The sequence below is a fragment of the Rhinatrema bivittatum genome, chromosome 15 (assembly GCF_901001135.1).
Source record: "Rhinatrema bivittatum chromosome 15, aRhiBiv1.1, whole genome shotgun sequence".
NCBI classification, from domain to species: domain Eukaryota; kingdom Metazoa; phylum Chordata; class Amphibia; order Gymnophiona; family Rhinatrematidae; genus Rhinatrema; species Rhinatrema bivittatum.
The window spans coordinates 44601249-44619006 of NC_042629.1; the positions used below are offsets into that span (position 1 = coordinate 44601249).

Consider the following 17758-nt stretch of genomic DNA (forward strand, 5'->3'; position numbering starts at 1 on the left):
TTTTACCCACCGGTGAGAAGTTGTACATGTGCATGCGATGCAAAGAGCTCCTGGCTCTCAGAGAACGAGTCCGATCTCTGGAGGCTAGAGTGGCAGACCTGGAGGAGCTGAGGGAGACAGAGAGGTATATAGATGAGACCTTCAGGGACATAGTAGTCCAGTCCCAACTTCAGACTGGCAGCCCTGGTGCTGCCTTGGAGGAAGAAGGTCTCATAATGGGAGAGCACCAACCAGGTGTAGCAGGAAAGGATCCTGTAGCAAGGACCTGCTCCCTAGGTGATGCATTGTCCTTTCGCACTGAGGATATCTCCCCAAGGCCTACTGCCCAGGAGGGAAGGGTTAGGTCGGCCGTCATAGTTGGTGATTCGATTATTAGGAATGTAGATAGCTGGGTGGCGGGTGGGCGTGAGGATCGCCTGGTAACATGCCTACCTGGTGCGAAGGTGGCGGACCTCACGCGTCACCTAGATAGGATTTTAGACAGTGCTGGGGAGGAGCCGGCTGTCGTGGTACACGTGGGCACCAACGACATAGGAAAATGTGGGAGGGAGGTTCTGGAAGCCAAATTTAGGCTCTTAGGTAGAAAGATTAAATCCAGAACCTCCAGGGTAGCATTCTCTGAAATGCTCCCTGTTCCACGCGCAGGTCACCAGAGGCAGGCAGAGCTCCGGAGTCTCAATGCGTGGATGAGACGATGGTGCAAGGAAGAGGGATTCAGTTTTGTTAGGAACTGGGGAACCTTTTGGGGAAGGGGGAGTCTCTTCCGAAGGGATGGGCTCCACCTTAACCAGGGTGGAACCAGACTGCTGGCGCTAACCTTTAAAAAGGAGATAGAGCAGCTTTTAAACTAGAACAAAGGGGAAAGCCGACAGTCGCTCAGCAGCCCATGGTTCGGAGAGATGTATCTTTAAAGGATACTAATGATGCATTAGAATTAGGGCATCCCGACAGTGAGGTTCCAATAATTAGAAAAGTAGTCCAAGTGCCTGTAACTAAAAACTCACCTGAGCTAAAAAATTCTAACTTATCCCTATCAATTAAAAAGCAGAATAAAAATACAAACAAAAAACAAACTTTGAAATGTTTGTATGCTAATGCCAGAAGTCTAAGAAGTAAGATGGGAGAATTAGAATGTATAGCAGTAAATGATGACATAGACTTAATTGGCATCTCAGAGACATGGTGGAAAGAGGATAACCAATGGGACAGTGCTATACCGGGGTACAAATTATATCGCAATGACAGAGAGGAGCAGTCGGGAGGAGGTGTGGCGCTTTATGTCCGGGATGGCATAGAGTCCAACAGGATAAACATCCTGCATGAGACTAAATACAAAATTGAATCCCTTGTGTATAAGGGAAGACTACAGTGATAGGGATATACTACCGTCCACCTGGTCAAGATGGTGAGATGGACAGTGAAATGCTAAGAGAAATTAGGGAAGCTAACCAAATTGGTAGTGCAGTAATAATGGGAGACTTCAATTACCCCAATATAGACTGGGTAAATGTATCATCGGGTCACGCTAGAGAGATAACGTTCCTGGATGGAATAAATGATAGCTTTATGGAGCAATTGGTTCAGGAACCAACGAGAGAGGGAGCAATTTTAGATCTAATTCTCAGTGCAGCACAGGACTTGGTGAGAGAGGTAACGGTGGTGGGGCCGCTTGGCAATAGTGATCATAATATGATCAAATTTGATTTAATGACTGGAAAAGGAACAGTGTGCAAATCCAAGGCTCTCGTGCTAAACTTTCAAAAGGGAAACTTTGATAAAATGAGAAAAATTGTTAGAAAAAAACTGAAAGGAGCAGCTACAAAAGTAAAAAATGTCCAAGAGGCGTGGTCATTGTTAAAAAATACCATTCTAGAAGCACAGTCCAGATGTATTCCACACATTAAGAAAGGTGGAAAGAAGGCAAAACGATTACCGGCATGGTTAAAAGGGGAGGTGAAAGAAGCTATTTTAGCCAAAAGATCTTCATTCAAAAATTGGAAGAAGGATCCAACAGAAGAAAATAGGATAAAGCATAAACATTGGCAAGTTAAATGTAAGACATTGATAAGACAGGCTAAGAGAGAATTTGAAAAGAAGTTGGCTGTAGAGGCAAAAACTCACAGTAAAAACTTTTTTAAATATATCCGAAGCAGAAAGCCTGTGAGGGAGTCAGTTGGACCGTTAGATGATCGAGGGGTTAAAGGGGCACTTAGAGAAGATAAGGCCATCGCGGAAAGATTAAATGATTTCTTTGCTTCGGTGTTTACTGAAGAGGATGTTGGGGAGGTACCCATAATGGAGAAGGTTTTCATGGGTAATGATTCAGATGGACTGAATCAAATCACGGTGAACCTAGAAGATGTGGTAGGCCTGATTGACAAACTGAAGAGTAGTAAATCACCTGGACCGGATGGTATACACCCCAGAGTTCTGAAGGAACTAAAAAATGAAATTTCAGACCTATTAGTAAAAATTTGTAACTTATCATTAAAATCATCCATTGTACCTGAAGACTGGAGGATAGCAAATGTAACCCCAATATTTAAAAAGGGCTCCAGGGGCGATCCGGGAAACTACAGACCGGTTAGCCTGACTTCAGTGCCAGGAAAAATAGTGGAAAGTGTTCTAAACATAAAAATCACAGAACATATAGAAAGACATGGTTTAATGGAACAAAGTCAGCATGGCTTTACCCAGGGCAAGTCTTGCCTCACAAATCTGCTTCACTTTTTTGAAGGAGTTAATAAACATGTGGATAAAGGTGAACTGGTAGATATAGTATACTTGGATTTTCAGAAGGCGTTTGACAAAGTTCCTCATGAGAGGCTTCTAGGAAAAGTAAAAAGTCATGGGATAGGTGGCGAGGTCCTTTCGTGGATTGCAAACTGGCTAAAAGACAGGAAACAGAGAGTAGGATTAAATGGGCAATTTTCTCAGTGGAAGGGAGTGGACAGTGGAGTGCCTCAGGGATCTGTATTGGGACCCTTACTGTTCAATATATTTATAAATGATCTGGAAAGAAATACGACGAGTGAGATAATCAAATTTGCAGATGACACAAAATTGTTCAGAGTAGTTAAATCACAAGCAGATTGTGATAAATTCCAGGAAGACCTTGTGAGACTGGAAAATTGGGCATCCAAATGGCAGATGAAATTTAATGTGGATAAGTGCAAGGTGATGCATATAGGGAAAAATAACCCATGCTATAATTACACGATGTTGGGTTCCATATTAGGTGCTACAACCCAAGAAAGAGATCTAGGTGTCATAGTGGATAACACATTGAAATCGTCGGTTCAGTGTGCTGCGGCAGTCAAAAAAGCAAACAGAATGTTGGGAATTATTAGAAAAGGAATGATGAATAAAACGGAAAATGTCATAATGCCTCTATATCGCTCCATGGTGAGACCGCACCTTGAATACTGTGTACAATTCTGGTCGCCGCATCTCAAAAAAGATATAATTGCGATGGAGAAGGTACAGAGAAGGGCTACCAAAATGATAAGGGGAATGGAACAACTCCCCTATGAGGAAAGACTAAAGAGGTTAGGACTTTTCAACTTGGAGAAGAGACGACTGAGGGGGGATATGATAGAGGTGTTTAAAATCATGAGAGGTCTAGAACGGGTAGATGTGAATCGGTTATTTACTCTTTCGGATAGTAGTAAGACTAGGGGACACTCCATGAAGTTAGCATGGGGCACATTTAAAACTAATCGGAGAAAGTTCTTTTTTACTCAACGCACAATTAAACTCTGGAATTTGTTGCCAGAGAATGTGGTTCGTGCAGTTAGTATAGCTGTGTTTAAAAAAGGATTGGATAAGTTCTTGGAGGAGAAGTCCATTACCTGCTATTAAGTTCACTTAGAGAATAGCCACTGCCATTAGCAATGGTTACATGGAATAGACTTAGTTTTTGGGTACTTGCCAGGTTCTTATGGCCTGGTTTGGCCACTGTTGGAAACAGGATGCTGGGCTTGATGGACCCTTGGTCTGACCCAGTATGGCATTTTCTTATGTTCTTATGTTCTTAATAAAATCTTTTTAAGGTACATTCGAAGCAAAAGTCTACAAGGGATTAGTTGGACCATTAGATGATTGAATAGTATAAGGGGCACTAAGGGAGGATAAGGCTATAGTAGACTGGCTGAGTTGGTTGGGTTTTTTTTCCCTGACCTGTACTGGGGGGGTTGGGGAGTGGGGGAAAGGGGTGCATAGAAAACATTATTTATTTGTGTTATTTTTCCTTTAGTTTTGTTTTATTTCATTTAGTGGTTTTGCATTAAAATAAAATTAAACAAAATGTTTTTTTGTGTGTGAATGTGTGTTTGTGTCATTTTATATTGGAAACGCAACAACAAATTTTGTGCCATTTTCCATGTCATTTGCTGTGCTGATATTGCCTCATCTAGTCAGGCTCATGGACAGCAGTGAGGTTCCTTTATGTCCAAGGTATTGGGGCAGACTGGCCTATCCTGCTATTTTAGTTTAATTTTTGCCTTCTTGACAGGAAAAATAAGACTACAGTATTCAGAATTCTTTGGGATGTGAATTTACAAAAACTGGACGGGGATCATCCCTAGTTTAGGAGTTTAGATATTACCCACTTGGCTGCCTCTTTACTCGTATTTATTTTAACAGGTTGTTCAATGATGCTAGCTAGTCTTAAGAAATCTAAGCCTGTTCTACTATGCAGTTGATTGTAGTGCATAGTGACTGACCAGATGCCTCTGTGCCACAGGGCATAGGCTGAGTCAATTCTGATTTTTCCCCACTGGATCTACATTTACATTTAGCTCCTTCTTCCCATGACTGAATATACGGTATACAAAACATGTTAAAATTTAAAAAAAAAAAAAAAGAGAAACTAGAAATACAAACCCATAGACGCAACTGTAGCAAAACCAGGACTGGGTCAAACTTTTCATTATGACATAGGGCGCTTAGTAAATCTAGTGCTGCCTCTGTCTAGACTGGAGTAAATCAAGCTGCTCCAGCTAGGAGAGATCCTGAAGGCCATGCCATGGATTACTTTTCCGTCTCTAGCCTATTTTCCTGTTACTGAGCTTTTACTGACCTCCAGAGGAAGAATGGAGCAAGAGTTTACCATTAGAATCCAAAAAGTGAAAGCAGGCAGACCAGCCCGTCTTGCTGCGGGACTCATTCCTTTTTCTCATCAGAATAAAGAATTCTGCAGCATCGACTGCACTGAAGCCAAATGAGTACATTAATACATGCACTCTTGCTGTCAGCCAGGAGCTGTGTTACTAGGAAATGTCAATATTGACAGAAGACCACCAACGCGGATGCAGTAGCCAGAACAAAGTTACTGCTAAAATCAAAATCACTGGTTCCATAAGCATTTGACAGTAACTCTGAAATGATTCTACATAAAAATATGTTCTGATCGCGCTGAGACCTGGTACCACCTCTGGAAATATATAAAACTCAAACTTGTAGGGACTTTTAAACTCAGCGAAAAAATCCCCCAAAAAAACCAGTGGTGAGAGAATACTTTATATTCACCTAATTGAATATAATTTACATTTTTTAAATGGAAGAAAAAATCATTGGGAGCACAGGAAAGAGAATTCAGATGCCATTCAAAAGCATAAACATTTAAGAAATGGTAGTGGGGTGCAAAATTAGTCTTAAAAATTCTTGCCTTCAGACCTATTTTGTGCTGTTGGAAAAAGAAACAAAATGTAATTAATGAAGAGGCATCAGTATGTCCATAAATCTCTCAAACTCACAAAAAATGTGTCTGTTTATACCATCAAACATTCGACTTTTTCTTCCATTTAAAATGTAAATTATTTTTCCCTGTACGTACCAGGATCAGTCCAGACTGCTGGGTTATGCCTCCCTTCCAGCAGATGGAGTCAGAGAAAAGCTGAAAAGCACCCCCATATAACCCGGTGTGCCACCTGCGATCCTCCAGTATTCTCTGGCTCCAGCAGATGAGAGGATGGCATAACCTGCAGTCCTGATCCTTTCAAAAAATTATTGTTGGGTTACTAAATTACAGTCAGTGTTTTACTGGTTATTCCTTTGGCTAGATCAACGAGCTGTAAGTTAAAAAAAAAATGTTTTGAGCATTAAGGGCAGGCAAGGCTGGGCAGTGCCTTACAGTCTCTATACCCGGAGCGTTGTCCCTTTCCCGTTGAGTTTAGTTGGGGAGATTTACCGGTGGGCCGGTCCCTCTCCCCCCCTCCTATACAGCTCCAGAGACGAGTCATTCCTCTGGGGGGTGCTAGTGCCTGTATAGTGAAGGCAGGAAGGGTGATTCCCCTGCTCGGTGGCTGACATATACAAAAAAAAAATCACATTAACAGGTAGATTTTGCAGTGCTCTCTACCTTTTTAGTCAGCCCCACCCAGCCGATCTTCTCCCAGGTCTCCGGAAGGGGTGGATTTCTTCACCTGGTTGCAGCTGTATTTTCGCGTGTTTTTTAATGCTGCGCGGGTCTCTTTGTGCAGCGTGTGGGGAGCCGGTCTACCGGCTCTCCCACAAAGGCCTCTGCTCCCGATGTATTCCCAGGGGCGAGGGGCCTTCGCCAGGGCCGATTTTGGGACAAAAAACAGCTCTGCTGCGATTGCACAGCTTGGGAAACAGGCAGGCAGCCCGGGGACAGAGTACTCCTCCGTCCCTCGGCACATCGGGAGCGGCGGCCATCTTGCCTGACGATGATGTGCAGAGCTTGGAGGGAGGAGATTCCCCTCCACATTCCCCGTTCCCGCCCTCTTTAAGCCCTCAGAGGCACCGGGGGTTGCAGCCTACCGTAGCTCCTCCTTCTGCATTGACTCAGGATTCCGCTCCTCCCTCGGGGGGGGCCCTTAAAGCGACAGCACCCTTTTTCGTCGCAGTTTGTATTACTAATGCACAAAGCTTATTTAGAAGCAGAAATTGATTGGGAAGAGCAGCTCCCCCCTCCGGCTAAGGTTTTTAGGCAGAGGGCCAAAGTGGGGCTGGACTGCGGCTCCCACGTCCGGTTCCAGATGCAGGTCTCCCAATATCCCCCTATCCTTCGGATCCCATGGTCCCAGACCCTTCCCTAGGGGATGTGAGTGCTGATGTAGAGGGGGCCGCCCCCCTGGAGGGGGATGATCCACAGGTAGGTGCTCCATTTGTTCCGTAAAGAGGAACTGGACCCGTTAATCTCGCACGTGCTTCAGGAGCTGGAGATGCCGGCTCTGCAACAGGTGATGGATTCTTCTCCAGGAGACTTGGTTTTATCCGGACTTCGCGGTCCGCCTCAGACCTTTCCTTTTCATCCAAAGCTTTTCCAAATTGTGTCCCAGGAATGGGATGGACTGGAGGCATCTTTGCGAGTTAGCAGAACTATGGAAAAGCTTTATCTGCTCCCGAGAGAGTCCTTAGAGCTCCTCAGAGTTCCGAAGGTGGACTCGGCAGTCACAGCCATAGCTAAGCACACCACGATTCAGGTCATAGGGGGGACAGCTCTCAAGGATCTTTAAGATAGAAAATTGGAAGTTTTACTCAAGCGGATTTTTGAGGTTTCCGCCTTAGGTGTACGGGCTGCCGTCTGTAGCAGCCTTATGCAGAGAGCTACCCTTCACTAGATTCAGCAGATGCTCACGTCTCAGGAGCTTCCTCCTGAGGAGACCAAGCAGGCTAACAGTATGGAATCAGCAGTAGCCTATACAGTGGATGCGCTGTACGATCTACTCCGCATTTCTGCATGTGCCATGTCCTCGGCTGTGTCCGCGAGGCGGCTACTGTGGCTCCGGAATTGGTCTGCCAATGCTTCTTCTAAGTCGCGATTAGGTTCCTTTCCTTTTAAGAGGAAGCTATTGTTTGGAGACGAGTTGGAACAACTTGTTAAGGACTTGGGGGACAACAAGGTTTACAAGCTTCCGGAAGACAAGCCCAGACCGGCTCGTTCCTTCGTTGCGTTCCAGGGCCGTTTTCGGGGACAGCGCCGTCTCCGGTCTGGCAGGGGCTCTTCCTTTGCTCCTTGGCAAACTTCACCCCAGCCTCAGGCATGGGCGCATTGGGTGCATTCCTTTCGAGGCAGACGGCCTCCACGCTCCGGGAGCTCTCCTAGTTTCGCTGCCAACAAAGCTACCCAATGAAGTTGTGCCGACCCATTCCTCCATTCCGGAGGTCGGGGGACGGCTCTCTCTGTTTCGAGAGGAATGGGTCAAGATCACCTCAGATCAGTGGGTGCTAGATATTATAAATCACGGTTACGCTTTGGACTTTGCTCGGCCACTTCGGGACCTGTTTCTAGTCTCTCCCTGCGGGTCGCAAGCAAAACGGCACCTAGTGCTTCAGACTCTGTCGCGGTTGAAAGCGCTGGGAGCGATTGTCGCGGTTCCGCCGGCCGAGCATCGGACCGGTCGTTATTCCATTTACTTCGTAGTCCCCAAAAAGGAAGGATCGTTCCGGCTGATATTAGATTTAAAGACAGTCAACAGAGCATTGCGGGTACCTCAGATGGAGATGTTGAGATCCGTCATTGCAGTCGTCCACACGGGTGAGTTTTTGGCTTCTTTGGATTTGATGGAAGCTTACCTACACATAGGAATCCAGCAGCACCATCAGAGGTTCCTGAGGTTCATGGTTTTGGGGAAGCATTATCAGTTCCGAGCCCTCCCTTTCAGGCTAGCTACAGCTCCTCGAGTCTTCACCAAGGTAATGGTGGTAGTGGCGGCGAGCCTTCGTCGGGACTGCATTTTAGTTCATCCCTATCTGGATGACTGGCTCATCCGGGCAAAGTCGGAGGAACTTTGCACAGCGGCGGTACGTTTGGTTTTGCACCGGCTGCATTCCCTTGGTTGGGTTGTCAATTACACCAAGAGCCAGCTGGTCCCATCCCAGGTGCTGGAGTTCCTGAGCGCACGATTCGACACGAAGGTGGGAAAGGTTTCCCTGCCTCAGGGGAGGATGGAGAAGTTGTCTCAGATTCTACGCCTGCTGTACCTTCCTTTACCCACGGCGTGGGATTATTTGCAGGTTCTTGGTTCTATGGCGACTACCCTGGAGTTGGTTCCGTGGGCCTTTGCTCATATGAGACCTTTGCAGAGGCCCTTGCTTTCCCGTTGGGACCCCAAGTTGGGAGGAGTTCCATCTGCCCTTGCCATTGCTGGAACCGGCCAGGTCCAGCATGGATTAGTGGTTGGTCCCGGATCACTTGCTTCAGGGCATAGAATTGGACAATCCCTGATGGATAGTCATGACGACGGATGCCAGCCTGACCGGTTGGGGGGCAGTCTGTCAGTCACATTCAGCACAGGGTCAATGGACCCCTCAGTAAGCCAGCTGGTCTATAAATCGTTTGGAAACCAGGGCAGTACGCCTAGCGTTACGACACTTTCTGCCGCTTGTCCGAAACCAGGTGGTAAGGATCTTGTCAGACAATGCGACCACCGTGGCGTACATAAACCGGCAAGGGGGGATGAGGAGTCGGTCGGTGGCCTACGAAGCGGACAAATTGATAGCCTGGGCGGAAATCCATCTCACCTGCTTAGCAGCATCCCACATTGCCGGGGTAGACAACGTTCAGGCAGACTTCCTCAGTCGATAGTGGCTAGATCCCGGGGAATGGGAACTGTCCTCAGGGACGATGAGGTTGGTGACTCGCCGGCAGGGCCAGAGAAACCACTGGGCAAGCTAGGCCTGTGCCTAGGGCGCGGCGATTTAGGGGGCGCTGTGGCAGGCGGCAGAATTTTGAAAGGGCAAAAAGTGCCCTTTCAAAATTCTGCCAGCCCCCGACTCACCCTGCCTCCCCCCCAGTGCCACCCTCCCGACGCCCCCCCTTGTGGTCTAGCAGAGAGCCCAGGAGCGATCTGTCGCTCCCGGGGCCTCGGCTGCCACTAAGCAAAATGGCGCCAGTGGCCTTTAGCCCCTACCATGCGACAGGGGCCAACCAATGGCACCGGTAGTCCCTGTCGCATGGTAGGGGCTAAAGGCTACCGGTGCCATTTTGGTTAGTGGCAGCCGAGGCCCCGGGAGCGGCAGTTCGCACACGGGCCCCCACCTAGACCACCAGGTATTTTGTAAGTTTTCTTTTGAGGGGGTGGGAGGGTGCAGGCTGCGACCCGGGGGGGGCGGGGCTGGGGGCGGCACAAGGCTGAAGACCGGGGGGGGGGGGGGGCAGCACAAGGCTGAAGGTGCCTAGGGTGCCCAATCCCCTTGCACCGGCCCTGCTCGCCGGTGGGGGATGCCCCGGCTCGACCTAATGGCGACTCGACTGAATGCCAAGGTGGCTCACTTCTTCAGTCGCAGACGGGAGCACGGAGCAGAAGGGGTGGATGCCCTGGTCCTCTCATGGCCTCCAGACGTTCTCCTCTATGTGTTGTCTCCTTGGCCGTTGGTGGGGAAGGTTCTAAGACGCATAGAATCCCACTGAGGACTGGTCATTCTGGTGGCTCCGGAGTGGCCTCGAAGGCCGTGGTTTGCAGATCTAATCAACCTAGCGGTGGATGGTCCTCTGGGTCATCTACCACACCTTCTGTGTCAAGGCGTGGTAGCGTGTCTAGCGGCTTGGCTTATGAGAGGAGGTAATTGAGAAAGAAGGGCTATCCGGAGGTGGTGATTACCACTCTTTTGCGGGCTCGAAAGACATCTACATCTCTCGCTTATTCTCGAGTTTGGAAGGTGTTTGATTCTTGGTGCAGTGGGTTGCGCGTGTCCCCACGGAAGGCCTCTATCATTCATATTCTTGCGTTCTTGCAGGAAGGTTTGAAGAAAGGACTGGCGTATAGCTCCCTCAGGGTCCAGGTAGCAGCGTTAGGTTCCTTAAGAGGTAAGGTTGATGGTACTTCCATTGCAGGACATCCGGACGTTATTCATTTTCTGAAGAGAGCCAAGCACTTGCACCCGCCAGTGAGGTCAGTTTGTCCCTCTTGGAGTTTGAACTTGGTGCTTCGGGGGCTCTGTGGTTCTCACTTCGAGCCTATTAAACGAGCCACGTTGAAGGACTTAACGCTTAAGGCGGTGTTTCTAGTGGCTATCAGTTCAGCTAGATGTGTTTCGGAGCTTCAGGCATTATCTTGCAGATAGCCTTTCATGCGTATCACGGATTCTGGGGTTTCGCTCAGGACGGTACTTTCTTTTCTACCTAAGGTGGTTTCGGCGTTTCATGTCAACCAAACAGTGGAGTTACCAGCCTTTCCAGAGGTGGATTCTGGCTCTCCGCAGTCTCGGGACTTGCGGAAACTCGACGTTCATAGGATCCTTATGCGGTACCTGGAGGTGACTAATGCCTTCCGGTTGTTGGATCATCTTTTTGTCTTATGGAGTAGTCCTAAGAAAGGGTGTAAGGCTTCCAAGACGACTAATGCCCGCTGGTTGAAGGACGCCATTGCTTCGGCGTACATATGTCATGGGCATCCAGTTCCTGTTGGTCTTAAGGCTCATTCCATCAGGTCGCAGGTGGCATCGTGGGCGGAAAGCCAATGTGTATCGCCTCAAGAGATTTGCATGGCATCTACTTGGAATTCCTTGCACACGTTTGCTAAGCATTACAGGTTAGATGTCCGGGATCCGGCTATGGATTCGTTTGGTGGCAGTGTGCTTCGAGCGGGACTCTCCGGGTCCCACCCCATTTAAGACAGCTTGGGTACATCCCAGCAGTCTGGATTGATCCTGGTACGTACAGGGAAAGGAAAATTGGTTCTTACCTGCTAATTTTCGTTCCTGTAGTACCAAGGATCAGTCCAGATGCCCGCCCAGGGGATGCTAGACAGGAGAGTCTGCTCAGCTGATTGTTTATTCTCTTTGCAGAAACTTCCTTTTTTTCCACAGTGTTGAGCACCTATGTTACCACATGGTTATTTTTTCACAAGTTATACTGTTTACGAGGTTGCTTGTGTTGATCTAGTCATTGGTTGCTAAATTTACTTCATTCTGCTTGGATATTGATTATACTGAAGGATCGCAGGTGACACACCGGGTTATATGGGGGTGCTTTTCAGCTTTTCTCTGACTCCATCTGCTGGAAGGGAGGCATAACCCAGCAGTCTGGACTGATCCTTGGTACTACAGGAACGAAAATTAGCAGGTAAGAACAATTTTCCTTTAATTAGGCAAATATAAAAATTTTTTCTCACCACTTTTAAACTCATACATCTGGAAGAGGAAACTATATCAATTTTGCCCATCTCAAGGTCCAAAAACAGAAACCACATACGTATGTTCCTGCTACATCTGTACACAGATATACTGAACTTCCCCTAACTCACTTTTTCACAATTTTATTTTCTAGTATCTGAATTTGCAGCACATAACAAATTTTATTAAAAAGGTGACCTCAACTTTCTACCCATCCTCCATGGGCTGCAAGCTCACATGACTAAATTGCCCAGCTAAGGAAAGAATAAGAAGCAATGTCCTGCAGGTGGTAAAGCTTGTATGGCTGACAGCTGTGTAGCAGTGTAGCAATTGGGCATGCTGCCAACATCTGTTATCAGTAGATACTACCTTTGAAACCTTGTCCTTACTGCAACACTTCAGTGCCCAGGTGGCCTTTTGCTTCCTTAAAGGCGAGGAGTGAATAAAGAGGTGGGGCAAGCAGTGCATCAACTCCAGCAGCAAAACGAGTTGAAGAATTTTACATCCTCGTCATTCTTCAACCCATCCTGCAATTGAAACTATGTTTTACTGCTTGCGCCACTTCCTTTCACCACTGCCCACTCTGCTCCCTCCTATTCCTTGCATAGTGACAGCGAGCCCCATGCTCATCAAATATTACAGGAATGACTCAGCCCCTGGGAACTCCTGTATGGTGTCAACAATGGAGTTCTGAAGTTTAATTTCCAAAGCTCTGTTTGCTAGAGTAGAAGGCTTCCAAGAGTTCTAGATATGGGTGAGGTAACAAGGTTAATGACCACAAGGGAAATGAGAAAGAAACTGGGAGTTAATCTGGAGTGGCCGATCAGGCACAAAAGGTGGAATAAAAATCTAAAATTAAATTACATTTCCTTTCCAGCTTGCCTCAGTGATCTTTGGAATGAAACCCAAGACTGTATATTTGTAGCTTCTGTTTAAAGTGAAATGCAGTAACCTCTCATGCAAATATACCCCAAAGTGATTTACAGTCTCAAACATTATATCTCTCAAGAAGAAATTAAAGGCTCTGCCTCGTTCCTACTAATTTGTTGAAGTGCCATCGTAGGCAAGGAAATTGACATCATCATTGTGTGGTCCGCCATCCATTCAGGAGATGTCCAGAGAAATCAAGATTCTCCATGACCGTTTCTGACCTTGAGGAAGTCATTTTAGTGACCTGTGCCTTTGGGAACTAACTAAAAATAAGGCCTCTGGGCTTCTTGGCCAAGAAATAAAACAAAAAACCCCAATAACTTTGCATGTTTACTTTACAACGTTCACTGTAATCTGCTTTGAACACTTTCTTTGGAAACCATGGAATATGAGCAAATAAACATCATTTTATTGTATTTTTAGCCTAACTCAGGGGACCCACCTCATCCTTAATTAGAAGTTTTTTTACAGTCTGATATTCCTGTTCAATTAATATTGAAAGAAAGATCAACCAACAAATTGTAAGTAATATCTGGATAACTAAACACATCTGTGACCAGCTTTAAAGAGTTAGACTCCTTTCAGTTTAAAAGTATAACCAAATCTGACTGAATCCCATCCCGAACCCTTCCTTGTCCCAGGGTAGGACAACCCTCTGGCATTGGTGCAAGGCCCTGCAACAGTGAACAGTAACTGCAGAAAAGAAAGAAGAAAATCTGATTTACAGGCTGAAAACCTGAAAAGCACCTTCTACCTTTGGAAACAGGCCACTCAGCAGAGAGCAGGGGAGGAGCTGACAGGGGAAGAGGGAACTGGTTTGCTTAGGCGGTGCCTGCAGGAGGGTGAGATGTGAGCAAGCAGGTAGACAAGGTGAAAGTGAAGCCAGCGCCATTGGTCAGCACACCTGGCTGTTGAATTGTATTGGGGGCGGGCTGAGGATAGAAGAGAAGGGGTGAGGCCAGGCTGGGCGCTGAGGTGAGTGAGGGGGTTTCAGGTTGCTGTAGTCTTCTTGGACAAGAAACGATCAGCAGCTATAAGGAGGGTTGTCAGGAAGGGGAAGACGATGAGGAAGTCACAACGGCTGACATTTTTTGCACTGTGTACAGGTGAGTCCCTTTTTTTTTTTTTTTTTTTTTTAAATTGGCATTCTGCATTGGGCATAGGCAGGAGATAGACCTGTGCCTGCCTGCACTTTTTCCTCCCCTCTTTCCTTCCGTGTTCCCCGTAGATCTCAACCTGTTTACATTCGTGTACACCTTGATAACCTCTGTGGTACGAATATCAGGAGTTCCCTGGGACCTGACGTGAAAGGGCTGATAAACAGGCAGGTTTAAATAAATGGTGCTTCTTTTGCTAATAATGCTGACCTCTTTCTGGCTGTTGAGGTACAGGGAACAACCAAACTATAAAGTGATACCTTGTATTTGGACTAACTCAATACTTTTCTTGGTAGTTAACAACTCTCTTTCTCAGAGCAGAACAGAATGAGCAAAAAATGACTTTTTTTTTTGCCAGAAAATAGAAGTGTATCTTAAAATTCAGTCAGTGTTAGTGGGAAAGGGAAAAGGGAAGGTGTGTGTGGGGTGGGGTCAGGTAGGTTGATAAGAAGGTGACACAGCAAAATTATTTCTGGTAGTGAGTTAGAAAATCCAAATCTATGGGAGCTCCATGCTTGATCATTTTAACTCCAAATCTTTTACATCCCTGGATTTTTCTGAGTTTCCCCTTGTATATGATGTGGCGTTAAGGTGACATGCAATTCATGTTTAACTGCAAGTTGGCAGGTCTTCTCAACAAATATAGGACTCGGGCTTAATTTTAAAGACTTCACAATTTACAGAAAACAATGGTAAAGGTATAAGATTTATACAGCATAGTCCTACCTGAGGCTGCCACGCATTTGGTATTTCTTTGCTCTGCTTGCCGGGTCCCCAGTATTTCTTTGCTCTAAATATTCGGCAGTTTGGTTGCATCTCCAACATTTTGTTTTGTACAAGGAGTCCATCGGAGTCTCCAGCAAATCTGACACCCTTTCCTGTAAGGCTCTGAAAGACCTTGCCATAGACACTCTCCTCTTCTGCAGCCTGTGGCCAGCCCGAACGTGCAAACGTTTGCAGTCAGGTGTGGGGACTCTTTCGCTGCAGATGTTAATGGCTTGTTTGCACACTGGGTGGTTTGTTTCCAGGCTATCCCACTCCACTTTCTTACTTCCTATGGGGCTCTTGCAAGAAGCTGCACTCGGCAGAGCGCACAAGTTTACCGACAGTTGCGCACACTTTTCCAGCTGGCATTAAGTCTTGAGGAGCCTCAAAGGTTTACAGAAAAGCAGAAAAATACTGCTTTTCTGTGGTTCCTTCAACTTAATATCGTGGCGGTATTAAGTTGATGGAACCCCAGAAAAGCAGCAACGTGAAAAAAATAATAAAAACAAAAGTCTTGCCCATGGACAGGTATGGAAAAAGGATGCTCAATTTACAAGCTTCTGTTTTCCTAACTCGTGGTTGTGCATGAGTTAGGAAAATGGATGCCTGTAAAATTGAGCATTTGTTTTACTAACCCGCAACAGCCACTTCTCCTGGGCGCCCAATGCCATGGATGCATTCTTTTTAGTGCAGCAGTTCATTTGCCTATTGCATCGAATGCCCCGGAGAGGTGATTGTGCACGTGTTAAAATAAAGTACATCCAGTTTGGATGCACATTTTTAGCGCGTCGGTATGTGTGCAAACTTTAGTGCCAATGCAAGGAGTTTTGTGCTCACAGCAATGTGAATACAGATTTGCACCCCTTGATGTAAATTTAATGGACATGAAGATGTAGAGAAGTGCACTGGCTTACCTTGTGTTTCCTTTGCGCTGGAAATTTAGCTCCTAGTTAGAGGTGGAGTAAAATTTCCAGGGCTAATGTTAGCCTACCTGCAGAAATGGGAATTCCAGTGCCAGGATCTTTACTCAGAATTTATGTGCAGAAAACATGCTCTATTTACCCAAACAAGCTTTTCTGTGCATAAAATATGATTTATGTGCCAAGAAGAATGTTTTGCGCGCTGAAAACATATTTTCTGTGCATAAATCCCAAATACTGGTCCTGGCACAGTTAGAAGCACAAGATGACTCAGGAGTAAAAAGTGTTCCTAGTTCAAATTAGGAGCACAACAGGAGTTACTCAGGATTTACATGCAGAAAATATTTTTTTATGCTCATAAATCATGTTTGTATGGGCTGAGCCTTATCTTTTCATGCTTTTTTTGGGTCTGTCCCCATTTCTGAAATTCAGTTGCATTAGCACACTGCTTACTGCACTGGAGTTTAAAAAAAATAGCTTGTGTGTTAAGAAACTGTGCACTGAATTCCAGCAGACGATTTTAATGCCCTGCTTATTGCATCGGCCCTTGTGTTAGTGCAAGAGAACACAGAGTTTCACTGGAACATTTTCATGGAGTGCTTTAACTTCCTGTCTCTCTCTATGCAGTACGGAAGGCAGCTCAGGCTCTTTCTGGGCTGCCAAATATGAGCCTCAGGTGAGCTGGTAGCCTGAGCCCTCCCCCTTCACTGCATTCTTGCATTCAATTGGCTGCTTCACAATTTAATTTAAAAAAAGCCCTCTTCTGTGGCTCCTCGTGCGTTGCCAGGGCAATGGATCAATATCAATCCTGGTTGGCCTTGGCACATGAGGACCCCCTTTTGTATTTGACTCCTCCTCCAGCTTCTATATTTTGTCATCCTCTGTGCGTCCACTTTCCTGCTCTCTCACCGTCACTCTATTGTTTTTTCAGTTGTTGATATACTATTGTTGGTTGCTGTTGTTGCTTTCAGTCTTCATGCTATTTTGTCGCGGTGGTCAGGGTACCCAAGCAAGAATGCAAACTTTGTATGATTTGGAGTTTCTTTGGGTTGTTTTGTGCTGTAGGGTCTGGGTTCAGCCCTGTGGGTGATTGGCTCCTTGCTGGCTATGGTCAAGTGGGCTACAGGTCAAGTGACCTGGGGGTAGTGTTAATTTGCTGGCTGTGGCGGTTGACCTACCAGGGCCGCTATGTTGGAGTGTGTTTTCTGAATATTATATATAATGATTATGATGTTTGGCTCGGGTTCTTGATTGTATTAAAGCTGTGTCCTTTGATCTCCCAAACTTGGTGTATATAGAGTTGTTTATGTGTGTGAGAGAAGGGGTGTGAGGGTGAAAAGTGAGTCCCAAGTTTCTTCATATTATTAGTAGGTGGTGATAAATCCTGGTGTGGACATATAAGTAAAATGTTTCTATTTCTTATATACCCTTCAACTGAGAGAAATTGTCTTTTTTTTTTTTTTAAAGACAAAAAGATGCAACTTCCTATTTTTTTTCTTTTCAGTCTAAATTTGACTCTCTGCTGTCTTTCTAAACATGTATCTTCTTTTAATACATTTCAATGGGCATGAAGGCTATTAAAACCTCTGTTGGAATCATGGCTGGGATCTGGCCCCATGAATCTTCACTCGCAACTACCTGGGGATTTTTCCTCTATTTTTATATCCCCCTCCCAACTTCCTTGAATCCAGCCATCTCGGCGATGGCCCTTGGCCAGGGATCATGCACCAGGGCTCCTGCCAGAAGCCTGCAATCCATGGGCTCTAAAATCCAACCAGCAGGTGCTACCAGTGCACAATTCCTTCTCCTTCACAGCATCTGTAGCCCTGGCCGACTTGGGGAGTAAAAGATTCAAACCCAAGTCCCACCTCTGTAAAAGAGAATTTTGAATAGAGCAAGGTTGTT

The 17758-nt window shown here is 46.1% G+C and overlaps 1 protein-coding gene across 2 annotated transcripts in view; it reads left to right on the top strand.

The window, feature by feature from the left end:
* Positions 1-13852: 13852 nt before the first annotated feature.
* GPA33 (glycoprotein A33) overlaps positions 13853-17758 on the top strand; it is a 37418-nt gene continuing 33512 nt past the window's right edge. The window contains exon 1 of one of the 2 annotated variants that reach the window (XM_029578971.1): positions 13853-14117. In XM_029578971.1, coding sequence (XP_029434831.1) covers positions 14075-14117 — 43 coding nt within the window. In that variant the 5' untranslated portion in view covers positions 13853-14074. The remainder of the gene's footprint in view (positions 14118-17758) is intronic. The other variant, XM_029578970.1, reaches the window with a different exon arrangement.